This window comes from Talaromyces atroroseus, assembly GCF_001907595.1.
Source record: "Talaromyces atroroseus strain IBT 11181 chromosome Unknown scaffold_12, whole genome shotgun sequence".
NCBI lineage: Eukaryota > Fungi > Ascomycota > Eurotiomycetes > Eurotiales > Trichocomaceae > Talaromyces > Talaromyces atroroseus.
Window position 1 is genome coordinate 95605 of NW_017971444.1, and position 25329 is coordinate 120933.

At 46.9% G+C, this 25329-nt stretch overlaps 11 protein-coding genes across 11 annotated transcripts, besides 2 other annotated features; 4 read left to right on the forward strand and 7 right to left on the reverse strand.

Moving 5' to 3' along the window:
- Positions 1–910: 910 nt before the first annotated feature.
- Positions 911–1480: a repeat region (Identified by RepeatMasker using a combination of RepBase library and repeat library created with RepeatScout).
- Positions 1481–1532: 52 nt separating this feature from the next.
- Positions 1533–1602: a repeat region (Identified by RepeatMasker using a combination of RepBase library and repeat library created with RepeatScout).
- A 251-nt stretch (positions 1603–1853) lies between these two features.
- On the reverse strand, positions 1854–2714 carry UA08_07732 (hypothetical protein; the record flags this gene model as incomplete). The annotated part of the gene is made up of 4 exons (XM_020262865.1): positions 1854–2081; positions 2140–2350; positions 2525–2640; positions 2700–2714. The coding sequence occupies 4 exons, from the start codon at positions 2712–2714 to the stop codon at positions 1854–1856; spliced, it is 570 nt and encodes a 189-aa protein (XP_020116863.1).
- A 421-nt stretch (positions 2715–3135) lies between these two features.
- Positions 3136–4398, reverse strand: UA08_07733 (hypothetical protein; the record flags this gene model as incomplete). The annotated part of the gene is made up of 2 exons (XM_020262875.1): positions 3136–4222; positions 4385–4398. The coding sequence occupies 2 exons, from the start codon at positions 4396–4398 to the stop codon at positions 3136–3138; spliced, it is 1101 nt and encodes a 366-aa protein (XP_020116860.1).
- A 790-nt stretch (positions 4399–5188) lies between these two features.
- On the forward strand, positions 5189–6466 carry UA08_07734 (hypothetical protein; the record flags this gene model as incomplete). Its single annotated transcript, XM_020262886.1, has 5 exons — positions 5189–5239; positions 5295–5431; positions 5481–5605; positions 5654–5725; positions 5784–6466. The coding sequence occupies 5 exons, from the start codon at positions 5189–5191 to the stop codon at positions 6464–6466; spliced, it is 1068 nt and encodes a 355-aa protein (XP_020116861.1).
- Positions 6467–6647: 181 nt separating this feature from the next.
- UA08_07735 (hypothetical protein) lies at positions 6648–7618 on the reverse strand (the record flags this gene model as incomplete). The annotated part of the gene is made up of 2 exons (XM_020262897.1): positions 6648–7462; positions 7543–7618. 2 exons carry the CDS (start codon positions 7616–7618, stop codon positions 6648–6650), a joined length of 891 nt encoding a protein of 296 aa, XP_020116858.1.
- A 477-nt stretch (positions 7619–8095) lies between these two features.
- UA08_07736 (Casein kinase II subunit alpha) lies at positions 8096–9329 on the forward strand (the record flags this gene model as incomplete). Its single annotated transcript, XM_020262909.1, has 4 exons — positions 8096–8210; positions 8311–8684; positions 8741–9160; positions 9231–9329. 4 exons carry the CDS (start codon positions 8096–8098, stop codon positions 9327–9329), a joined length of 1008 nt encoding a protein of 335 aa, XP_020116859.1.
- A 636-nt stretch (positions 9330–9965) lies between these two features.
- Positions 9966–14064, forward strand: UA08_07737 (Valine--tRNA ligase, mitochondrial; the record flags this gene model as incomplete). The annotated part of the gene is made up of 10 exons (XM_020262920.1): positions 9966–10056; positions 10190–10372; positions 10463–10917; positions 10982–11423; positions 11479–11613; positions 11681–11865; positions 11917–12254; positions 12317–12619; positions 12682–13038; positions 13107–14064. 10 exons carry the CDS (start codon positions 9966–9968, stop codon positions 14062–14064), a joined length of 3447 nt encoding a protein of 1148 aa, XP_020116856.1.
- Positions 14065–14408: 344 nt separating this feature from the next.
- UA08_07738 (hypothetical protein) lies at positions 14409–15411 on the reverse strand (the record flags this gene model as incomplete). The annotated part of the gene is made up of 3 exons (XM_020262932.1): positions 14409–14773; positions 14834–15256; positions 15345–15411. The coding sequence occupies 3 exons, from the start codon at positions 15409–15411 to the stop codon at positions 14409–14411; spliced, it is 855 nt and encodes a 284-aa protein (XP_020116857.1).
- Positions 15412–16299: 888 nt separating this feature from the next.
- Positions 16300–17546, forward strand: UA08_07739 (hypothetical protein; the record flags this gene model as incomplete). The annotated part of the gene is made up of 4 exons (XM_020262943.1): positions 16300–16449; positions 16508–16612; positions 16672–17054; positions 17168–17546. 4 exons carry the CDS (start codon positions 16300–16302, stop codon positions 17544–17546), a joined length of 1017 nt encoding a protein of 338 aa, XP_020117035.1.
- A 1469-nt stretch (positions 17547–19015) lies between these two features.
- UA08_07740 (hypothetical protein) lies at positions 19016–20672 on the reverse strand (the record flags this gene model as incomplete). The annotated part of the gene is made up of 2 exons (XM_020262954.1): positions 19016–19992; positions 20111–20672. 2 exons carry the CDS (start codon positions 20670–20672, stop codon positions 19016–19018), a joined length of 1539 nt encoding a protein of 512 aa, XP_020117034.1.
- A 975-nt stretch (positions 20673–21647) lies between these two features.
- UA08_07741 (hypothetical protein) lies at positions 21648–22679 on the reverse strand (the record flags this gene model as incomplete). Its single annotated transcript, XM_020262963.1, has 1 exon — positions 21648–22679. The coding sequence occupies one exon, from the start codon at positions 22677–22679 to the stop codon at positions 21648–21650; it is 1032 nt and encodes a 343-aa protein (XP_020117037.1).
- A 1045-nt stretch (positions 22680–23724) lies between these two features.
- Positions 23725–24990, reverse strand: UA08_07742 (hypothetical protein; the record flags this gene model as incomplete). The annotated part of the gene is made up of 5 exons (XM_020262964.1): positions 23725–23826; positions 23884–24461; positions 24518–24793; positions 24879–24921; positions 24988–24990. 5 exons carry the CDS (start codon positions 24988–24990, stop codon positions 23725–23727), a joined length of 1002 nt encoding a protein of 333 aa, XP_020117036.1.
- Between the last annotated feature and the right edge of the window lie 339 nt (positions 24991–25329).

Here is a 25329-nt window from a genome sequence, read left to right on the forward strand (position 1 = left end):
CAAGGAGGGAGGAGCGCACAGTGAGTGACCTTCATCTGACCTCGGCTGTAGAAGCCGAAGGGGACTAAGGGTACCGCAAGACTGGGGGCACGCGATTGTTGTCCAATGGGGCTTATTGAGTCATCTATTTGCGTTCAATTGGGTGGAGCCAAGCAAGCGGGCATGAACAGCAAGCCTGGGCATGGCAGACGTAGCTACGCACCAGCTGCTTGGAGCGTCCGCTCGGGGTTTATCCCCTTATCGGCGGAGGATGTATAGACACCTGGAACTGCAATCTGAAGGAAATTGTTAGCGAAGTCCTTCCACGGCGTCTGTGAACAAGATTCAAGGAGAGAAGACAGGTCATATGTCTGCTTAATTGAATAGGTTTTATCTTCATCTTTTGAGTCGGATATTGCGATAAAGGATTTTAATCATGTCAATGGGTAGGATCAGGCAGCTTGTGCGCACGTACCAGGTCTGAGAATGAGGCACAGCACATCTATGCTGAACAAGGATCGAGAGTGTGCCATTTCATTTCTAGCTCCGGGGCTTCATTGTGCTCTTCCAGAAAGACTCCATATACTGGTGCGGAACTTCAGGTTACAGGCTTTTAAAGCCATCGCAAGCAGGGAGCTCGAAGGGTGTTAGTTGTACAAAAACTGGTGAAGGGATAAATCAGAAAGCATGATGAACATCAAAAAGAATAAGGAGAAAAAAGCTTTATGGGAGGAAAAAGGTTTTTCTGACAAGCCTGACCGCCTCGAGACTTACCCTTCGCGGTGGGGGGGCTGGATGGCACGGCTAAACTAAAACAACTTGTGGCCTTTCGGCCCCCGAATGTTTCACAGGAGAGCTAGCCTTGCTAATGTGGTAGGGATCTTTCTTTGCAAATTGAAGCTCTAGCCCATTTGTGGGAGCGATAAGGGTTTGTTATGAAACCAACTTGCATGGCACTAGTTCAGACTAGTACTATTTAGGGAAGGTGTTATGTTATAGCAGCTAAAGCCACGACCAGTCATTACCACACACCAGCACGCAGGGAGATAACTTAGCTATGGATATGGACTTATGGCTTACATAAGAATATATATGGCTATATACACTCAGGAAGACATTAAGGAGCGTAGAAAGATTGTATATAGGATGAAGGATAATTATTAGATATACACTTGTGTATATATCTAGGAGTGTAAGAGAAGTATAGGAGAGATAGATCTATATAAATATACTTATTTGTTATATATCTAGTTATTCTTTATAGTTCTTTAATCTAAGTTACTTGATTATATACTAAAAGGGTTAGTAAGGCAAAACTACTTAAAGGATTATAATATTTCAAGGCGCTTCTTCTATCTTAATTATGAATATCTTTATTACTAGATCATGTCTATATCTGATTATCAACTAGAACACCCTCAGGAACCTCTGTGTGGTTTAAAACACCGTATTGTACCTTGACACAGCCAGTGACAGCTAAGGTGGATCCAGGCGCGTGACACCCTTAGACCGTAGCTAGCTACAGCAGGTATATCAAAACTAACTAACTAACTAGCCAGACGAGGTCACGTGCTCGTCGTACTTCGAAGCTATTCCCAACTCCATTCAGGATTCCGCCTTACACTAGATAAAGGCATCCAATGATGTCAAGCATGTCCGCTACAATGAACGCCTTCAACACCTGTCCCAAGTAATTATTTGCTTGCCATATTATGATGAACAACTGGCGCAAAAGACCATGAATTCTATTATTTGTTATGTATCAACAAGTTATGGAACGAAGTCCAATAGTCGCAATCCACGTAACTATACAAAATACCTTTATCAGCACGGCTTTTCTTTCAGGTAGATTGTCATCGGAAGAAACGTCAAACTTACATGTATGTCATGCTACTCCTCAGACTATTGACAATTGACTCCGGATGCCATCTGAACACATACATGACAGCTGCCCAACTTAAACTGGCAAACGCTGGCCACGCATTCTCTTGTATCACTGCGCGAGCTTCGGGTGTGACGAGGGAGGATAGAGGGTGCATGTTCGGCTGGACGGAAAGACTCGCCAGAGCTAGAACGACTCGAGCGAAGACGTAGATCACAATCTAAGATAAACAAATCAGAATCCATAAGATAGTGAAAGCTAATATGATATGAGAATACCTGCTGGCTGACACTACCTGGATTTCTGCCAAAGACAACGTATCCACCAAGCAGGCCGGCAAAAAACGTGTCATAGGGACCCTCTTTTGGCCCCGTGGGATTTAAATATTTCATAGCAAACATTGTGCTCTTGTATATAACGGCGAATCTGGCGAGGTTCGAAGCATGTTGTCGGGTTGCTTTGAGGACGAGTTTTACTTTTTCGCGGAATCTTTGAAGAAAGCATACAAGTCAGCATGGCGCTTCGATATGGCGAAGTAGGCCGAGAGCGTGAAGGGAAAACTCACGTTCCTGACCGAAATAGAAATATCATACTGCATCAAGCACATGTGTTGTGTTAACAATATCCTTCGTTTGTTGGAGCCGGCATCCTTGCGAGGCTTACACTAAAGCATGCGGGAACCGGACTTTCGTGCCATACACAGCGCCATTGCGAGCGGCTTTGAGGAGTGTGAGGAGGGGTTTCAAGTCGGAATTGAGCGCGATGGCGTCCAGTTTATCCTAAAGAGAGCAGTAACTTTAGTTAGCTTGTGCTCATGCAGTAATTACGGACAACTTACCATGATGGAATCCATCCTCGGCTGCTAGGAATTTGGCCGTATGATGAGCAGTAGACCACCAACTCGAGTGGTGCAGTCTGCAGTTGTCAGAATTCACAATATCATGAACTTGACTCTTGCAAAGAGCTGTTCCAGAACGGCATTGAATACCTCAGGCCGATAGTGGGAACGCCATCGCTATGGCGGAGTCCGGGCTGCGTCTGGGGAAACCGACAGGCCTCGGCATGTGATGGAAGAACGTACTCTGCTTTCCGAGCGACGTCACTGCTCACGTGACCTTGCCAATTGTTCATTTTTTGACTGCATGCATGGTACACATCTACAAGTCCCTTAAGTATAACTGACGATTTTAATAAAAACTAGCGTTTATATAGTCTTGCGTTTATGTGTAGCGCACAACGGGTATGTAACATGTCTAAAGAAAAGAAGTTAAGAATCATGCCAGCCTCGGCTTTTTAGAGCGCCCTTGGTCTGCTCCCTCTCCTCCATCGACATCCATCATATCCTCATCTGATGGCGCATCCTCGTCGATAAAGGTAATCTCCTCGCTCACATCCGATCCGTACTGAGACGGCTCATCATCTTCGTCGTCATCATCATCCTCCAGTTCGTCATCCGAATCCACACCAGCCCTCCGCTTAAGACCCTTCATCTTTCGCGTTTGCAAGTTCGACAGATCCTGCTTTCCGAGATGTATGCGTCCAATCTTGTCACCCATAGAGTCCATGGAAATGTTCTTCTTCGTCTTGGCTTCCTCATTCGGTCGTTTGCCCTGCTTCATTGCCTCCTTCATGACATCCGGATCCGCTTCGCGAACACGGCCAATTCTGAAGTCGAACTTGGGTCCTATCTGCTTCAGCTCGACACGCGGGAGTTTGTGTCCGCTTCGCTTCGTGTGGATCTTATACCATCGTAGATGGATAGTAGGCAATAAACCGGCCTCGGCGGGTTCTTCGGCGGCAACCATCATTAGAAATTGCAAGCCCTCGACATCAATCTTATCAGTCTCCTCTCCCTTGAACATATCCAACAAGACGCTTTTTATCATAGCATATGTTCCCGACGTATTATCCTCCCATATGCTACCCGCAAATAGGATCATGGGTTTCATCCCTATGCCAATCTCGAACTTCAACGCATTAGGTGCTGGAATTGCTTCTTCGTCCGCACCTGGTAGGAGCAATAATAACTCAAACATCTCTAGTACTTTCTTATTGTAAATCCGAGCAAGAGTCACGCAGTTGGGTCGTTTTTTATTGTTGCTTCCGTAGGCGACAATACCACATTCATTCTTGTCCGCCAAGAATTCAATGCTTTCAACACTCTCAAAGGGGTGGATGTTGTCGTTCTTTTTGTGGAAAAGCACGGAGTTGGGGTTCGTTAAGCCATGGATTGTCTTCAGGACGGTGCTGAGTGGCTGAGGACATTTTGTGCCGTGCAAAAGCAGTGTGCGCTTGGGGGGTTCGATGAGCTGGGGCTCTTTCTTCTTGAGAATCCGCGCTGTGCGCGGGTTCTTGGGTTTTCTATTATTTTTTCCCCAGTATTAGTTTCTTTCTCTTTCTTTTCTTTTCACATGCGCGGTTTTTTTAGAAAAGCAGATAGCTGCACAATTCTTTCATTGAAAAATAGATGTGCAAACAAATCTTGAAATTGGCAAGTAAAAGGACAGTGAAGCATTGACTTACACTTCTCGAAGCATTGTTGGATTCTGGTGTTGTACAAGGTGATGCTGCTTGAAAAAATGGTTCATTCTCCGAAGCAGAAAAAAGTCTCGGAATTTTCTTGGCAGGTGCGATAAGCGTTATCGATAATGTTATCTGCCGATAAGCTCCACTTATCGAATGCTTACACTTCTTTCATTTATTTATTTGATGATTTGTTTTTTCCTATGGATTCATATTGCTTTCATGTTGTAAATAAATAGCATCGACTTAATGCTTATTCCACTCCGGAATCACCATATAGTTTGCGAACCCCTCTATCTGACAACTGACACGCCAGGCGTTTCGCTTCATCATCTTTGAAACCAGGGTCCCCCAGACAGTGACGAAGATATTATTGAGCCTGACTGAATGACAGTGTCGGATTATTACCTAAGTTTAATTTCATGTCTAGAACTAGGTGTCATGAATGCGCTATAAGACTGAAAATTGTCTGAGACTGCTGGTGCATTGAGAGATAAAGAGTCATCACGAAAATATTGCATGCAATATTCGAAACAGGTCTGAAGGAGTTATTACATCTCCCGGAATTAGTCGAAGGTGTAGACCATTTCATTCTGGCTGGTCACTTTGGTTACTCCCTTCTTTGAAATGCTTCCCCCGTTCGTCCATCCTATAATCCACTCAATGTCGAATTCCATCAGAAGCATCCAGTTCTTGAAAAAAAGTCTATCTATTCCTTTCACAAGTATTCCCCCGGTGGGAAAAAACTAAGGAAAACAGTACTAGTCAATCACCGCGCAAAGCCAGGTGGAAGATACATTTGATATGTATCCAGTCCATTTCATCATACTTCTCGCAATCCTAGGAGGATTCAATGTAAGACTGTGCTGTGTTCACTTGGCATTTCCACAAAAGCTAACGGAAAATCAAGGGTGTTGTCGTTGCTTTTCAGCATCCACCACTCGGAGCCAAAGCGACCGACTTGGCACTTCATGCAGCACATGGGCGAGGCCGTCACAGTGAACATCTCAATGGCAATGCACAGCAAGGCTCAACCAATGGGTCGAGGTATGTCCGTCTATATTCGCTTGTCTCGGCTAGTGTTGACCACTCGTAGTGCTACCGTTGGGATAATTGTGCCTTTGAATTCGGCAACGGCAGCAGTACCAACGTCTAGCGGGCAGGATACACAGATAAATTCATCAGCACGAGCCGTTCAAGAAACAATCTCGTCCACGACCGGTGAGTACCAACTGTCTTTATTGCGAAAGCTTAACTAACTGTGCAAAGTCAAAAATAGTACAGCAGCATCACAGGCAACACAAACTCTAGCAGTGGGGTTATTTCCATCTGGCTCTGACGGTATGGCGGCGGCATTGTTTCGATTTGAATCAAGAGGCATTGCTAATCGAAAAGGCAGAAGGACTGGTGCCGTTGGTAATTCTAACGGCTAGCAAAGGAGAAGTTGCTACAGTCACAGAAGGGTCTGAGACAATAGTCATCTCCGAGCTAAACGCAAATCAAGCGACGTCAACGTCCAGCCCTGTTGCTGCCATGTCTATTATCATCGTGTCAACCTCAAGCACTGTAACTACTCCTCCGAGCTCTAGGAACTCTAGCACTTCCTCGACCATATTAGCAACAGCATCAGACAGCAAGGCTTCGACTTGTCTTGTCAAAGGGTCCAACGCTGTTGTTACACCGGCAACGACTCTCACGCCCACCACTCTCGTCACTTCTCCAGTCTCCATATCAAGTGCAGTTACTTCTGCGGCAGAAGATAACGAAGATGCTTGTAAATGTACTTGTGCATGTCCTTCGGGGTTTATAATTCAGACGACAGCGTCCGCGGTAGTATCTGCGGGCGTACCCCAGTCAGCGTCAGAAGTGACCAGCACTGATATTGCCACTCAAGCTCCGCCAAATTCTGGAATATCCATCATTCAAGCAGTCTCGACAAACTCTGTGGGAGAGACTTCTTCAAGCGAAACATTGTCAATGACCATTACTGCTTCAGCGACTACAGCCTCTGACAACGCCGCTAATGTAAATATGGATACTCTTGCACTTTACTCCGCGTTGACGATAGCTCTTGGTGGATAGAATATGAATATCGCGCAGCTTCAGAAAATAAGATAGTGTCACAATATCAAGGTCCCACAATCGCGACCAACTTGCAGACGTAGACATAACGAGGAGCATAATATCATCCTGCCAGGTCAATCAAGACTCCTTGAGCTGGAGGTCATACGCAGCCCTATTAGACTATGCATACCAAGTTCATTCATGCCGGGGCATTGGCTTCAAGGCGGGCTTTCTTAGCCCTGCGCTTCATTTCTCGTTTGGACAGTGGCTTGTCGGCTTCAGGGGTCGATTCCAAGGAAGCCTTCCTCTTCAGGCTTTCTGCATTGCTCTCCCGTAAAGTAACGTTTTGTACCGTCTTCTTATTCGGGGCCTTTTCATTGACCTTTGCAGGTGGCCTTTCACCGCCATTGACAATATCGATAACACCTCGCCAGCTTGTTCGCTTTATGCTAGATAGGGCAACAACCTTTCGAGCTTCTTCGCAGACTGCCTCTTTCCCACGCTCCTGAGGTAGGCCCCAAACACATGCAAGATTAACAACGTCCATGGGTGCACGAATGGCCAATGCTCGTTTCGCCTCGCTAGATATGATGATGCCGCGGCCTCTTGTAGCTCTGATGAGACTCATCGCATTGCTAATAAGGTTTCTGCGGGCTTCCATCCCGCTTCCAGTAATCCCAGGGCTATAACATATTTCAAATCGTACTCCACGAGAAATGGCAGACGAGACGGTCTTGAACTTAAAGTGAAATGGAAGACGGACGGAAAGATCCAACGATATGAGGTCGCAGTCCATACTCGTACAAGCATTCAACAAGCTTTTCTCGTTCGTAGGACGCACCGCAATAATTGAAAATAACGGTATCAGATTTGCCATGCGATAGCTCTGCGATGGATCGGATAAAATGAGGTTGAGGCGCGTCAAAAGCGTGAGTGACTCGGGAGCATTTGTCGGAGGCTGGGGAGCCGCAAGATTGGGGGGCAATTTTCCGGAGAGGGTTTGCGAGAGAGCCACTGTCGTGTATCCAACTGGTATGAACTCTCAGCACTACTGCTCTTCAGGGCTTTTAGCAATGCGTGACTCAGTGACTCACCTTCGGCAAGAAAGCTCAAGGTATTGGATAATTGCGCATCATCTGCCGCATATGGGACATTTAGATCGTAAAACATCTTGACAGGCAGTTCCACTGATTAGCAGCAGCTCCCAACCTAGCTACCTATCAGCTATCAACAGTTGTTCATCGAATGAAGACCGACAGAATGAGAGCAAGAATTGTTTCAGCGTGTCAATCAGCCCGGCAGAATCCAAAATGAAAAATAAGACTGGTTCGAGGTCTTACCGCCTTCTTCCGAGCCAATCACAGCGGCCGCTTCCAGATTGCGAATAGCGAGCCACTTTCTCATGCGGCCGGAACCTTTCAGCGAAGACCAAATTTACACTATCAATGCAGCTGTGAATCCCCCCCAGCTGCCTTGTCAAGTAACAGAGCTGTCGATCGTGGGATCAGTGTGCTTCTTGACTTTTGCTAATCCTGCGCTCCGTGCGTTTTCGAGTCTCTCGTTTATCGCCATTCGTCTACCCCGCTCTCGGCATTTCAATCAAACAGGCCCAATTGTGGGCTGGACACTCTTCATCAACACCACACGATGGCGCGAGTTTACGCCGATGTGAACACGCATATGCCCCGGGCCTACTGGGATTACGATAGCGTAAACATATCCTGGGGCGCGTTGGAAAACTACGAGGTTGTTCGCAAGATTGGTGAGTAGAACTCTGCGACGGGTCAGGTTTCCGTCGGCATCTGATGGATAGATGTACTGTCAATGTGGAAGCAGTTGGGCTGACTGGATAACACTTGTAGGCCGAGGGAAATACTCCGAAGTCTTCGAAGGTATCAACGTGGTAAACTATCAAAAATGCGTTATCAAGGTTTTGAAGCCAGTCAAGAAGAAGAAGATCAAGCGTGAAATCAAAATTCTTCAAAACCTTTCAGGTGGACCGAATGTTGTCGCGCTTCTCGATGTTGTCCGTGATAATCAAAGCAAAACCCCAAGTCTCGTCTTTGAGTATATCAATAATACCGACTTCCGCACGCTCTATCCTCGCTTCGTTGACTATGACGTCCGCTACTATATCTTCGAGCTCCTCAAGGCCCTTGACTTTTGCCATAGCAAGGGCATCATGCATCGGGATGTCAAGCCTCATAATGTCATGATTGACCACGAGAAACGCAAGGTTCGTATTTGCTCTAAATTTCCAACTTTTGATTTCTCGTGCTGATTTCCTTCTAGCTACGCTTAATCGATTGGGGTTTGGCAGAATTCTATCACAAGGGTACAGAATACAACGTGCGAGTCGCATCGCGTTACTTCAAGGGTCCCGAGCTTCTTGTTGATTTCCAAGAATACGACTACTCCCTGGATATGTGGTCCCTGGGAGCGATGTTTGCCTCCATGATCTTCCGCAAGGAGCCTTTCTTCCATGGCATAAGCAATTCCGACCAGCTAGTCAAGATCGCCAAAGTACTAGGTACCGAAGAGCTCTTCGAATATCTCGACAAGTACGACATTGAACTAGACTCTCAATACGATGATGTTCTGTCGCGTTATCCCAAGAAGCCATGGCACTCATTTGTCAATGCTGAGAACCAAAGATTTGTTAGCAATGAGGCCATTGATTTCCTGGATAAATTACTCAAATACGACCACGCGGTATGTCCCCAGATATCATGCTTTTACCTGCTGACCTATTCCTGACGAGCTTTAACTAATCTGGTGATAGGAACGTCTCACGGCACAAGAAGCAATGGCTCACCCATACTTCGCACCAGTTCGGGCAGCTCAAGCAGGACAGAACAATGCTAGTGCCCCGCATTCCTAGATGCTCAACGCACCAGCCGTATTAGCTCAGACAATTATGGCAGTCTATACACTGGGACATACCTCGAATACCGGCGTTCGCAAACTGTTGTTAAATTTGTGACTCGACTCTCCTCTCCTCTTTATATCATTGGCTTGGCGACGGAGCACTTACAACATGCACTATACAATGGCCAGATGCCAGGTGTCACACGGCCGTCGCATGAAGAGTTGACAATCACACAATCGAGTATATTTTCATTTTCCTCCGGCGTCTGCCCACAGCAAGCATCCCTCACTATACCCAGACCTCCACACAATTTATACAGAGCCAATATACTCCTCTTGATTGCTTCAGTTCCCCGGAACGTTACGTTACGTTACATATATGAAAGCGTGGTTGAGGCGTTTTGGTCCTGCTCATGATTTGGCGCCGAGGACATTTGATGTATCACGTCGACTTTGTTCATGTTTATGGATCAGTGCAACGTATCTGAAAGGGCCTACTTTTTCTATTCGCATTTTTTGGCGAATACATGCTTTTTGCATAAAGGCTAATACTATAGCTACGAATTCAGTTCTTTTCTTCTTCTGCTGTATCTTATGCTAGACCGTAGGCGATCGCGTTTCTTATCGATAGCGAAGCAGGGGCCACGTGATGGCACCTGACGTCCATCCATCGCCAGAGCGTCTCACTTCCACCGGACGAACAACCAACTATCCAAAACCTTCGCTGCAGAGCTTGAGCCGTAAGTAGCCCCAACGAAGCATCCGATGCATCATGGATGAAGCATCTTGTGTGGTTCGCTGGTCTCCACAATCCCGCCAGCCTGCGATTGGCCCCGCAGTCACTAAATCAGCCTGACTCACTCGCCGAAATAGAAAAAAAAGGGCTTCCCCTCCGGCCAAAAGCTCCTCCACGCTCCTCCGTCGTCCTTGTCGCATATCCCACAGCGACATCCAAAATACTTATTCGGAGTCTTGTGGCGCGGCGAGCGCCCTGGAGAGTCGTTTCTCCTCGTCTACGTTCATTCATGGCTACAACATCCGGATCTGCGAACCCTCGTGAGTGCCCTATTGCCCCTCATCTGCAGACATATATTTTCACGGGTCCAAGATAGTTGCTAACGTTCGTGTTTTTTTCTCTCTCTTCAGTGGGTGAGCAGACTGCCCCTGTAACCGGAGCTCCGCCAGCTGTGCCCGAAAATGTCCAATCCGAGATTCAGCAAGCCGCCAAAAACGGTCAATCTGAGCCCGGTCAAGACACCTCTGCTGCTCCTGCGGGCAAGGTGAAGACTGAGAAGGAGCTGGAGAGGGAGCGTCGCAAGGCTGAAAAGGCCAAGAAGTTTGCGGAGAAGCAGGCGAAGGCTGCCGCTGCGAAACCCGCGCAACCAAAGGCCGAGAAAAAAGAAAAAGTTGTCGACAAGACCACCGATGCATACGATCCCAAGGTTATTGAAAATGGTCGCTATGAGTGGTGGCAAGAGAAAGGATTATTCAAACCCCAGTTTGACGCAAATGGCAATGTTAAGCCCGAAGGCGTGTTTTCAATGGCTTGCCCTCCTCCTAACGTCACCGGTTCGCTTCACATGGGCCATGCTCTGATGGTGGTAAGTTGTGAACGGATCTCTCGTCAGTTGCTGGTAAAGGTACTAAATGTATATCTCCCTCAAGGCTCTTCAAGACACAATGACCCGCTATTACCGAATGAAAGGGAAGACAACTATCTGGGTACCAGGCACGGACCATGCAGGCATTTCGACTCAGAGTGTAGTTGAGAAAATGTTATGGAAGGAGAAGAAACAAACGCGCCACGACCTTGGACGACCAGCATTTACGAACTTAACAATGGAATGGAAAGATAAATATCAAGGATCAATTCTCACTTCGCTAAAAGCAATGGCCGCGTCTCTTGACTGGTCCCGCGAAGCCTATACCATGAACCCAAACTTCTCGGAAGCTGTCGCGGAGACTTTCTGTCGTCTTCATGAGGAGGGTACCATTTACCGTGCCAATCGACTCGTGAATTGGTGCTGCGCCTTGAACACATCCTTGTCCAACTTGGAAGTGAACAACCAAGAAATCCAAGGTCGAACATTGCTTGATGTCCCTGGCTGTGAGTGCTTTCATTACGTGTGAGAGGCCATTGTGCCAAGCTAACATGCTATTAGACGACAAGAAGGTTGAGTTTGGTGTCATTACACATTTCTGCTACGAAGTGGAGGGCTCGGGAGAACGCATCGAGATAGCCACCACTCGTCCAGAGACAATGCTTGGTGATACCGGTATTGCCGTACACCCTGACGGTAAGCAGTCTTTACCCTATGCGATCTTTCTTTCCCATATCTTTGCTAATGCCGGTTTCATATGCAGACAAGAGGTATCAGCACTTGATCGGCAAGAAAGCAAAGCATCCGTTCGTCGAACGCCTTCTTCCAATTGTTGCCGATTCGTCTGTTTCCATGGAATTTGGAACTGGTGCTGTCAAGCTGACCCCCGCACACGACTTTAACGATTATGCTCGTGGCAAACAACATGGTCTCGAGTTCGTTTCAATTGTAAGAATTCAAAACAGTTCCCCTTCTGCTTGATTCTAATTGGTACAACAGTTGAACGACAATGGTACGCTCAAAGATAACTGCGGCCCCTTTTCAGGCATGAAGCGATTCGACGTGAGATACGCTGTGATTGATAAACTAAAGGAAGCCGGTCTCTACGTGAAGTGGGAGCACAACCCTATGGTTATTCCACGCTGCGAGAAGAGTAAAGATATCATCGAGCCTGTCCTCAAGCCACAATGGTGGATGAAGATGGATGAGATGGCGCAAGCAGCCATAGATGCTGTCGAAAGGAAAGAAATCACTATTAGCCCTGCTTCGGCAGAGAAAAATTTCTTCCATTGGATGAGGAACATCCAGGATTGGTGTATTTCCCGTCAACTGTGGTGGTATGTCTATAATCTCTGATTATATGCGAAGAGGGTTGTTTGTGATTAACTTTGAGACATAGGGGCCACCAAGCACCAGTATACCTTATCCAGGTTGAAGGACAGGCTGAAGCAGATGACAGTGACAGTAACCTCTGGGTAAGCGGCCGTACAGAAGAGGAAGCCCATGCCAAGGCTGCCGCCAAGTTCCCAGGACAGAAGTTCACCCTCAAGCGAGATGAAGACGTTCTGGATACGTGGTTTTCATCAGGACTATGGCCATTTGCAACACTGGGCTGGCCAAACACTGAGAGCCACGATTTCAAAAAGCTTTTCCCTACAAATATACTTGAAACCGGTTGGGATATTCTTTTCTTCTGGGTAGCGTATGTATTCGGCTTGTACATTTTCACAACTCTGGAAGGACAAAGCTAACTCTCTACTGCAGGAGGATGATCATGCTCAGTCTCAAGCTGACAGGAAAGATTCCCTTCAAGGAGGTGTACTGCCACTCTTTGATCCGAGACAGCGAAGGCCGTAAGATGAGCAAGTCACTGGGAAATGTCATTGATCCTCTCGATGTTCAGAAAGGCATTACTCTTGATGCTCTTCACGATAAGTTGAAGCAGGGTAATCTTGCTGAGAAGGAAATTGGAGTAGCGACCAAGTACCAGAAGAAGGCGTTCCCCAAGGGAATCCCAGAGTGTGGTGCTGATGCTCTACGCATGGCACTCGTTTCATACACAACTGGTGGTGGTGACATTGCTTTTGATGTCAACGTGATCTTCGGATACCGTCGTTTCTGGTAAGTGAAAATTGTCCACTCTTTATCTATTGGCTCTCTATCATTTACTAAAGCAATTTTTGTTGTAGCAACAAAATTTATCAAGCCACCAAGTTCGTGCTTGGTAAACTGGGCTCCGATTTCAAACCAGCAGCGAAGCCTACCAAGACTGGACGCGAGTCTCTCTCCGAACGTTGGATTTTGCAAAAGTTCAACAAAGCCACCAAAGAAATCAACAATGCCATTGAGACACGCGAGTTCTCGACTTCGGCGTTGACTGCCTACCAGTATATCTACTCCCAACTGTGCGATGTCTTTATCGAGAACTCCAAGTCATTGCTGCAGGAGGATACCCCTGCCGAAGTGCAGGAGTCAGCCAAACAAACCCTATACACTGCTCTCGAGGGAGCTCTTCTCCTCATTCACCCCATCATGCCTTATCTCACAGAAGACCTCTGGCAACGACTTCCACGCCGCGAGGGAGACAAAACCGAGTCGATAATGATTGCCCGTTTCCCCGAATACAACGCTTCATTTGACGACGAGGCAGCCGAAAAGGCCTACGAACTTGTCCTCGACACTTCCAAGGCCATCCGTTCCATTCTCGCTCAATATGACGTTAAGGAGAAGAGCGATCTCATCCTAGCTACCTACAATGAGACCAGCTACAAGACCATTTCCGACGAAGTAGTCGCCATCAAGTCTCTGGGTGGCAAGTACGCTGGCGAACTCTCTGTTCAGGGTCCAGACAACGAAACCCGTCCCGCCGGATGTGTCGTTGGCCCCGTCGGTGCCGATGCCGCCGTCTACCTCAAGGTCTCGAAGCAGACAGCACTTGAGCAGGAAGAGAAGGCCAAGGCCAATCTGCAACGGACACTTGATTTTGTCTCGAGGACACAAAAGACAATCAGTGCTACCGGGTGGCGGGAAAAGGTCAAGCCGGAGATCCAAGAGCAAGAGGAAAAGAAGCTTCGTGATGCGGAAAATGAAGCAGCGCTGATTGAACAGCAGATCCGTGATTTGGAGAAGTTGCGTTTGGAGGCTTAGACACTATTGGCAGGGTGAAAAAGAGAAACAAGCAAAGAAGTCAAAGAGTCAATTGATTGTTATCTAGGATATATTGTTTTAGATATTTCAATGCCCATTTACTCCCTCGTCTTGAATCCTATGTTGTTCAATAAAGTGTCAAAAACAGCATACTGTCCATCTATCGAAACGCGCGACGTGTTGCAGGAGCTTGAGCCATGGTGACTTGCGAACCCTCGAAAAGAAATCTGAACAAGAGCACTTTTGCTACTGTATTGTAACGGAGCTATAATGAACTATGATACGCCAACCCCTTGAAACTCGTACTGATAAAAGGACTACGACCGCATGTAAAAGGCTACATATCATTGTCCAGCAAGTGAGAGAAGACGCACAAGCACCTCATCATCGCTGAGTCCGTCTCCCTTGATATGCTTCTCGTACGCAGGCCAGAGAACGGACTTCTCGATTTCCTTATACTTCCCATCAGAGACGTAGATCACGTCTCCATTTCTAGAGGTGTCGGTCATTAGATACGCGGCCACACGAGCAACAACCAAACTTGGCTGCGACTCGAGCGAAACTGCTCGCATCATGCCACCCAAATCCGGGAGAACGTTTGTGCTGGTCCACGAGGGCATGAGCGTGTTGACGCGAATGGGTAGCTTTGCGGCGTCGACGAGGAGCGCAAGTCCTCTGGCCCAGCCTAGGACGCCATGCTTGGCCGTAGCTGTGCGCACATCACATGTTAACTTTTTGGAAGTTATCAGTGAAAAGGGCATTCACTCACAGTAGTCAGGAGCTCGAACGGGTTGCAGGCCTGTGCTAGAGCCCATAAGCACAATGGCACCACCTTCAGGCTGCTGCTTGAGGTAATGCACAGCGAGTGTCGCGGTATTTACCACGCTCTTGAGATTGACATCCAAGACTTCACTCGTCGGTTCCTTCGGGTCGCCGTTCTCATCGGCCTGGAGATTCAAGTAGTCGGCGCGAGGGCCAATGCCGGCGTTCGCAAAGACGTAGTCGATTCGGCCATGTTGTTCCTTGGCCTTCTTGAACAAGTCGACGAGGTCCGCCCAATTGGTGACATTGGTCTTTACGAATTGGAGACCAGCGCCTTCTTCCGTGGGGGCGTTGATATCGCCGCTGATGACCTTTGCTCCTAAAGAGAGCAGCAAGTTGGCGGTTGCCAGGCCTATGCCGGACGAGCCACCTGTGATATTATAGCCCAGTGGGTCAGTTAAGAACAAGGATGAAGGCGAGGGAGGATTTGCGGAGGGCGAGAAGTGTAACACTCATACCAGTCAGAATGACGACCTTGTCCTTGAGGCCTGTCAAATCCTCGTCCGCGATGAAGAATTCAGTCATGGCTAATCTAGTCAATTGGAAGTTTACCCGTGGGAAACCTGGAGGATGGAAAAAGAAAGGGGATTTACGCCACGTAATGCACCGTATTATATCTACATAGTATTCTACTAATATAAGTCTATATAAATATATATTATATAGCCACTAAAGAGCTCGGCTAGAGACCCCAAGCCTAAGACAGCTAGATGCTCCATAGCCAATGCCACCTATGGGTCCGAAGTTAGAGGCACGTTTTAGTCAAAAAGAAGAAGGACGCTTTTTTTGTCCCAGGTCAGGGCATCAACTAGGTACTGGGTTCAATATTCCGTTTATATCAACTCCCTTTCAGAGCGGATACACTCATTCAATGCGCACCAGGCACCATTGGCGTAGACAATCCCTCGCGAGAAGTCAGAATTAAGATGATTGACTAGTCTCCATAGTATGCACAATATAGCCAACTATTTTACGGCAATGGGTCCAGCCGCTGTCCCAAGTTCCTCTTCCGAAATTACTTCTGACCGTTGGAACTTAGACCTCCTGGCCCAGAAGCATGAAAAAAATCTTCCTCCTGCCTATTGCGATGCCGTAACGCTGTTGATCGTTGCTCGTTCAAGCATAGACGTTACGTCCTACGCCTTTTTTCAGTCGTGCTAAAAGTTAAAACGGACACACGCCAGACTTTAGAAACGAGCCGGTGCGCTTGAGCGTGCATACGTCAAAAATAAGCTTGGCTTGTCCAGACCAGGATCATTTCTTCGGGATCAGACTAGCACTGACTATAACTATCCTCTAGTCCTGGGTTCCGGAACCAAGTCGAAGGTAGAGAGAGGATGAAGAGCGAACACCCATCTGTTGAATACCTCCCCCATTGTTGTGACTGTCACAGCAGCCCAGTTTGCTGCCACAATGGTGCAGCCCGCGGGAGACGGAGTCCCGCTCTTTTGGACATCGATATTGATGCTGGTCATCAGCTATCTCGCATTCGTTCCCCGGGTGGGAGTGCGGATATGGAGGAAAACATTGGGTTGGGACGACCTGCTGATGTTTCTCGGACTTGTAAGTGCAACCCCGGTTTTGGCCGTTGTTGGGCTAACCGTACGTACTACTATTGCAGCTTCTCTTTAGCGTGACAGCAAGCTTGTGTATTGTTTGCTGCTTTCTCGGCTCCGGCCAGTTGTCCAAGGTGCTCAGCACCCATGATATCATGCAAGGAACGAAGGTACGTAGTCTTCCTCTCCGATAGCACGGAACACAGGTGATAACATGACGGAAATAAAGCTGTTTTTCATTGCAGAGTTCTTCTACGCGTCCGGGGCTGTACTAATCAAGTCCAGCATTGCAGTGACGCTGCTGCGAATCGACGACTCACGTCGTCCGATCAAATATACCATCTGGGCCATCATGATCGCCACAGGCGTATCAGCTATAGTATTCATCATCGGAGTCGCAAATATCTGCCATCCCATCACCACACTATGGGGCCAGACAACTACCGGAACGTGCGATAACAAGCTCAACAGCGATGTCAGCTTCTTCTTCTCGGCCATTGAAATCATGACCGACTGGTCATTGGCGATCATCCCTGGGATTCTGTTGTGGAATCTGCAGATGAGGAAGAGGGTCAAGTTCATGCTTATTATAATTCTTGGTCTAGCCGCGTTGTAAGTCAATATGCATTTCCTTCCTTGTTCTTCTTCTATCCAGGAAGGGAACTAACGCCATCCAGTGCGAGCTGCGCAACGATTGTCCGTCTCCGCTACCTAAGTCTTTATAGTGACCCTTCAGAGTTCATGTTCAGCACTGGAAAAATCGGTCTGTGGTCCGTTATTGAAGAAGGGATTGGTATATTTGCCGGCTCGTTGCCCGCCTTGCGTCCTCTGCTCTCGCTATCCTGCCTTGGTCGTAGCCAGAACGGTCTATCCAGCGGCAATGGTGGTGCGGGCACCGGTTCAACCAAGCAATCGAGACGTAGAAACCAACTTCTGGATTCAGATGTTCATATGGAAGCCTTCCAGCAGCGGAGGAACAGAGACGGAGACGGGGACAGTCAACAGCACATCTTGAAGGAAACCGAAGTTGCAGTCACCGCGAGAGACAATTCAAGAACTCGTGGGGAGTGGGAAAGAACGCAAGTCCTTGGATGGAAAAGGTAGAGAAATTGATACGTATACGCTTAGATGTTCATTATCTCAGTATTTAGATTAAAAACTAGCTTTTCCTTTTCCCTATGCTGCTCACAAGATCAATAAGGCACTTGTTGTACAATCCTTCACTCTTTAGTGCGGATTCTAGACTTCTAAGTAACTGAAAACAATAATATTAGTTACCCTCTTCCCATTAAGGAATGCTTTTAGGTCGAATAACAGCACCATCTACCTCTGCGCTTTCCGCCTTAGGACTCCTGAAATACGGTGTAGCTCGGTAGGAAACTTTTTACAAGGGGAAAGAAAGCTGAGTTCAGAATCGATACCACATGTTCAACGATTCAAAGAGCCCGAAAAATCAATGTTCAATTTCTTGATTGAGCCGTAGCGGAGTAGGCTGTTTTAACTTGCCATACAGGTCTCAGGGCTTGAATTTCCTCTGATTTGATATAATCCCTCCGCCCCATATAGTTTTTTGTGAACTAATCCCGAGAAAAGTCTTCTTTACTTTCTATTAATCTCAAATGTCACAAAGTCACTCTTTTATAGACACTGAAAGCCCATCAAATGGACGAAACACAACCTCGTCAGGGTTATACCCATCAATCGCACAAACCTGAAAAAAAAAATTGTCCCGTCAGGCACTTTAGATGCAGAAACATGCTGTATTAATACTTAGCTTTTTGAGAGAAAACTCACATTAATAGCAACCACGGTCTCCGCTTCCTTCTTATCCCCTCCTCCATGCGCATCAAATAGCATGACAACGCCGCAGGTTCCGCAGAATCGCATAACCCTAGTACGGCTCCCACAGAAATAGTTTCTTAATTCGGCTTCGCCTGCTTCGAAATAGATTTCTTTTCGCCGGCAGTATTGAACGGCCAGAGCGTGCTTGGTGCAAATGGTGCAGTTGCAGGAAACCACAGGGTCGGAGTCGGATGTTAGAGATGGAAGAGTAACGTGGAGAATGGTTGATTTGCAGTGGCATGTTGAGGTGTATTTTTGGGTGCTGTTTTCCATAACTATTTTTTTTTTTATTTTGTGTGTTTATTGATCTCTGGGCAGAGTCCGTTGAGATTTTAGTAGCATTTACATCTCAGTGAAAGCAAATGCGCGAGAATTAAAGAATATACGTCTCGGCTTCTTCGGAGGACATTTTAATGCTGACAGACAGACAGACAGACACGTCTAGAATTCAGATATCGCCTGGTTGGGCTCAGCTACGGAGAAGCAATTTGATGGAGATTAGACGGGCCTTTTTTTTTTCGGCACCTTTCGGCGTTTTTATCTTATGCACCGAGATATTAGTCTAGGCGAATAGTGATAATTTTGCCTCAGATCTTGAATAGGTAGCTAGCAAAGGAAATATAGTATGGATGATTTTAAGAGGTGGCATCCACGTCAATGTCTAGCTCTTCCATATCATACATATAACAAAGAAAATATCTATATGCAATCATTCCTCTGTCTTAATTCCATCACTTTTCCTCGTCCACCAGTTGGCTCTTCTGGCGAAGTCCCGGTGGGTTCTTCTGCCAAATGAAAATATTGACTACCAAACTGGCCGCTGCAAAATAAAGGCATATCCTCATGCTACTATCGAACGCTTTATTATACGTAACCCGGACCGCCTCTCTTTCAGCCTCGTTTAGAATGGATAATACCCCAGTATCTGTCTGCAAATCCGAGATTTGTGCTGGGGTCAAAATCCCCTTTAGGTCTGTGGTAGAGGTAGCTGCAAACATAGCATTACTGGCTGCTACACCAATTGATCCGCCAAAGACACGAACCTGGGCAACAATTCCTTGAGTTACGGAATGTGTATTGAGTTGAGTCTCAACGGACGTCATAAGGGATATGCTAGAAAATGTCAATCCAACGCCTAGCCCAAGAATGACTTGGAATCCATAGCATTTGCCCTCGATTGAGATGCCCGATCCGAGAGTAGAAAGTAGACCAGCACCAATCATTATCAGACAGCTCGCGCTTATAAACGTGTAGAAGGTCAGGTTCTTTTTGCTGGAGATGGCGCCTCCCAAGAAAGAGCCAAATCCACAAGAGCAGAGAAGAGGAAGTAAGTGGACTCCTGCAGCAGAAGGGGATTTGAGGTTGACAATCTGAAAGCGGAGAGGCAGCGAGATGATGACGAGAAAGAACGTAAATCCAGTAAGCATAGTAGAGATAATACCTGCGAACATAGGTTGGTGCATAACGAGTTCAAATGGGAACATAGATGCGACGTTTGTCCACTTCCCTTCAAGCTGCTGTTGGTAGATGTAGTATTCCCACGCAAACAGAAAGATCCAGCAAATGACGCCGACAACAATAGTGGCAACCACAACAACACTCGACCAGGATATAAGATCCGGATCCGCCTTCTTTAATGCCAAAGACCACGAGTACCGAGGCAGCCAGCAAGAGGAAGGCCCCGATAATGTCGAAGTCCGCCCAAGGCCTGGATGCATCGTTGCATGTCGTTTTATTCGGCCATCCCGCGATGAACAGAGTAGCAGCTACAACACCACAAGGTCCATTAAGCCAAAAGATCCAGCGCCATGAGGCATATTGCGTACAGAGACCTCCCACAATAGGGCCCAACACACCCGCGATAGCAATTGTCCCGCCAATGAACGTCGAAGTCAAGGTAATAAGCCTGGCGGTACTGACCTCAATGAGAATGATAAGTGCCAGTGCATATAATCCTGCGCCACCAATTCCCTGAAATGTGCGAAACACGATCAGCTGGTTGATATTCTGAGACCACCCTCCGCCCAGCGAGAAACCAACGAAAAGGACGAATGCAAGTATCACAGCCCCTCGACGTCCGATGAAATCGCTAAGCCGCGCAAAAATGGTCGCAAAGCCCAAGTAAGCAAGCTGATAGGCGATAACGGCCCAGAATGTGCTGGCAAGCGAGTTGAATTCGAGCGAGATGGTGTAAACAGCCGTAGCCATGATCGAGGTATCCATCAGAGCGAGAAAGAGACCGAAGCAGAGGCCGATGAAGATAAGGGTTCGACGCCAGGACTGCAGGCCAGGAATCTGATCGAACATTGGCCCATCATGCGATGTGTCTTTGGCATTGGATCCCCTGGAGACATCTGCAGGCGTGCCTTCAGCACTCTCTTGAGACATGGAGGAAGTTGATTGGTTCTTTTAACTTGTCCCGCGGCTATAGCAAGATTTTGGGATCAATCTGCACAATAGGTATTATGCAGTCACCCCGATTCTTTCTTGGTATGGGAGATAGGTAGACCAAGAAGAACAATCTTCATTGTGCGATAAAGGCCGAAACACGGCCTGCTACCGGGCTTTTTCCTCGACAAGGCCATTTTCAAAGCATACCGGTGACTCACATTGTTACAAAAAAGCTATATGCTCGTACGTAAGAATAGGACAGTCTTTGGTTTGGCTTCCTGTGGGTGATCTCTTCGGAGGAATTCTCCCCCGAAGGTAATCAGTTAGGGTTATTCTGCATCCATGCCGCTTCAAGTAAACACACTCCTGTAACATACCACCGAAGGGATTTCTACGCCAGATTATAGACATGCAGCGTCACCGGTGTATCTACCATATTTCCTTACGCGCGAAAGAAAAATCTAGGAGGCCCACATTAGACGTAGCAATTAAAGAAGCGGGGGACCTGATAGTTACGGCCGACGGAAGTGACAGTGGCATTTTGCCCTGTTACACCCCCGGATGGTTCTCCTAGTATCTGTTGTGACAGGTTTTCTTTGTTGTATTGAGACAATTAGTGCCCGTCTTAATCCCGGCCATGTATGCGCAGATCATACGAGGAGATCTGTAAAGAGATCAAAAGATGTGTGCGGGGGGGAAAGGAGCTTAAAAGTAGAAGAAAGGTAGTGAAAAAAGTAGAATTTCATTCTGAAGATCGTAACGATGTGATGTACTGTTGTTGAAGTACTTGACATATCTCATGGTCTTTTATATACACAAGTTACTATTGGTATACAATTGCTTAAGGTAAGCAGCAATGATAAAGACTCTAAGGCTTGAGAATATCCTTGACGTCCTTTAATCTAGCAACTAACTCTATCATCATCTAGAGAAGAGGAGAAAGGCCAGCCGAAACCTTGAGATCATGTCGACTCATAATATGCCACCCAGCTCAATCGGCAACTCATCTGTTGCAGATTGTATTTCTTGACGAAGGAGAGAAGACCTCACTAGGATATCTCTCGTGACACTTGCTAGCAGTGGTTGAACGGCTTCCAACTGCTTGACCGCTGTTCGGACTTGGGCAATGTTGAAATCTATGCGTTTGAGAAGCCGGACTTGGCTCAGCGTCTGGATTTTCGGTATAGTGCTTTGACTAAGCAAGTCACAGACTTCGAGCAGTCGGAGCAGAGTTGTTACTATGAGAGTTGACAGTGCGGTTATAGTCCTTGGAAGTGATGCACAGACGTGAGATGGGATTTGAATTTGTCCGATCATATCTATCATCACATCGCCAGCTGTATCAAGCTTTTGCAACATCAGCTGCAGCTGGTTCCTAAGCGGCACTCCAGACGCCGTGATATTGAGGTGCATGCTTTGCAATTCTGTGCACACATGGAGTAAGGTGGTGAATTCATCGTGAGCAGGTGGTCGCTCCGATGATAAAGATCGAGGTTGAGAATCGACGGACCCATCGCTGCTTGTAACTGTTCCGGAAACCCCTATGACGGACTTCCCTTGTTTTGTGTTATTACAGTTCGCTGCCAATTGTTCAGAACGACTATCTAGATGATCGAGTGACAGCGGGCTGTAGTCCTCGTTGAAAAAATTGGTAACCTCAATGTTGCTCATATCAGTCCAATCAAGACTTGGAGGCAGTGCAATACCGGTCATTCCGTCTGAATTCAGCATATCATGCAAGTCATCTTGCTCGTCGGGAATAGTTCGCTGGTAGGCACTCGGCTCGGGGTCATTGTTTCGCGATATCCGTGGCCGACCTGCTTTTGCACGAGGGGCAAACAAGCATTTGCGGCCATTTGTTTCGCATGCTTGACAGGCGCCTCCGTCTACTGGAGGCTGGCATTTTATCTTCCTCCGGTGACAAGGTTCGCAGGCTGCTCGAACCTTGAAGTTTTGCAGATGTTGTCGCTGTGGTTGGGGTTGCCTCAGTGGGTTAGAAGCCATTGAGAAGTTTGCGGTTGATATTGTCTTGAGTTCAAAAGAACATATGGAAGAGGAAGACTGTCCTCTATCTTCTTATCTAGTTTATTTCTTTTTTACTAATGATGTTCGTCTGCAGATGAATCGCTATCTGGCATACAAGAACAAACTCGGATAATACGACTGATTCGTCGATATACCTGCCAAACGTGGGTCTCGCCGTGGCGCTGCGTATTGATATGCCACATTTGGCAGAACCAGGAATTTCCTTCGGCCATAGAAGCTGAAGAAGCGGTACGTTATTCTGTAGACTAGCTATCTTAAGTAATGATCTCGGGACGTGGCTGGCTGCATCGAGGTTGATGTCTCTTCATTGGACTTGGTGGCTCGGTGTCGGTTTGGCCATGCAGCTTCAAGTTACACGTTATGTCTGGAATGTCTACAAACGCATGTTTCGCTTATACATGCCATACAATAACATTGCGACTTGATTGGACGCTTGTTTACGGACCGGGCTTGCTGAAATGCATGCCAATGATCTATATTGTCCTCTAGGTCACTGCAAGCTGACGTGGCTGACTTAGGAAAATGTACATTAGGTATATTTTGCGCCAGTCTGCAAGTCTTCGGCAGGGCGATCAAGTTGTAGTTGTACCCAAGAATATTCCTGGCAATGTTTCCGAAGGCTTCCCACGAGTATCTGACAGGGATGTGATAACGTGAAGAAAGAGGAATCGTCTCGAACAAATAAACATTAGGAATTACTCCAATACATACTTGACCGACCATGCCCACTAAATCGGGGCTTTTAGGGCTGTTCTTGCCGTTGCCAATCAAATATGTAATGATTCGATACGAGTTAGAGTCATAGGTTGTACGATAATTGATAACTTGTCAGGGCTGTGCACTAAACACAATCACTTCTAATTAGTTCTAAATACAATAAATAGTCCATGAGTCTCTAACTCCATGTCTTGTCTCTTCGGAGTCCTATACATAGCGTTATTGCCCGCCGGCTTAGGCGATTAGGGTTTTAGATACGCAAAACCCTAAAAAAGCCATAGGGCTGTCAAATCATGAACTCGCTTTTCATGATAGTCTTCTCAATCGTGTCCGCGATAGCCTTTGTAACCGAATTTGAGCGAGGAATATCATGTGCTCCACCATGATCCTGAAAAAAAAAAATTGTCAATTCTAACTATTCAGAAATCCGACCGGCATAACCTACCATTGCTCTCACGAGATCTAATTGGGACATGTTCACCAACTGAACACTTTGACTTAGATACGGGTCATTCTTGCCATATACATGAGCAGTGGGAATAGAGATCCTAACAGTATCGACTTCCGGATGGAAGCGAAAGATTCTGGTGCCGTTAGTGTTCACACTCAGAGGCACTTCTTCCCCATCTCCAAGGGAACAGTTATCAGATAGCGTAGTATCTTCCGTTGACACGGAATCAGAGTCGCTGTAAGATGAGCTGGAGTTGGTGGCAGCAATGTTGTTACTAGAGCTAGCCCTGCTGATCGGTTCAACAAAGCTTTGAAGTTCTTGAGCGTCAAGCTGAAAAGGCTCGTTATTTGGCTTTTGGTCAGTAAGCTGCTCTCTATTTACAAGATCTTGCCAGCGATTGAGATCTCCTGGCATCGGGTCACCGGAATATGTGAAGACCTGCGTGAGTTCGAAACCTGAGGTTTGGTCGACAGAGAATGGTAATGATGCACAGATGAAGATTGCAAACCGGAATGGCGGCGTTTCTAACGGTGTATTTTTCTCATGGTGAAGCAAGATCGATGCGGCCAATGCTGACTGTTTATTAACACAAGCGCATGAATTTCTCACACGTAAGGGCCTGGCTTACCAGCGCCCTGACTGAAACCCATAACACCATCGAATGGGCCATCTTCCTCAATGATATTCCAAATCAACTCGTGTGCTTCACTGAGATGGTCCAACGTCGGTGGAAAGGGGTACCAGCACAAATAAGGACCTGGATACACCTCTGCAATTCCGTCTGCTGCTGCGCATTCGTATTCGCCCTCAGGAAAATAGAACGTGTAGTAAGAAGGAAGAAGAGACCTGAAGGAGGCAGTCTGGGCCCGAAATATGTCGGCATTTGTGCCCATTCCATGTAGACCTGATATTTTGATATCAGCGTGTGTCGGAACTGCAATTAGAGTACTTTGAAAGGAGAAACGGGTTGACTGAATCCAAGTACTTACACAGAATTTTCATCTTGCCAATATCTTCTACCTGAATAGGCAGCTATAATTTGAAATATTTCAACGGATAGCTATTAGGTAGGCACGTGTTCACCTGGGCTTTGCTTACCATGGGCGTGCAAGGTCTCTGGCGAATGTTCGAAAGAAACATTAGAAATCCGACCAAGCAATGGGTCCTTTTCTAGTATACATGTATGATAACCTGCACTGATAAATTTGGTCCCTATTCGGGACCATGCACACGACGGCATGCATTCATTCCAGCTGCGCCATGTTCGTTTTGCCTGGCACGTGGAGACGAGTAACAACCTTGGAAAGCGCCGTGATATAATAGTTATCCAATCAACGAATATGCCGCACCGCCGGTGTAAAGTAGTTATATACTAATTGAATAAGCATAAGAAAATATTTCTATGGCTAATCAGAGTCATCGGCCAAATATGCACCGTCC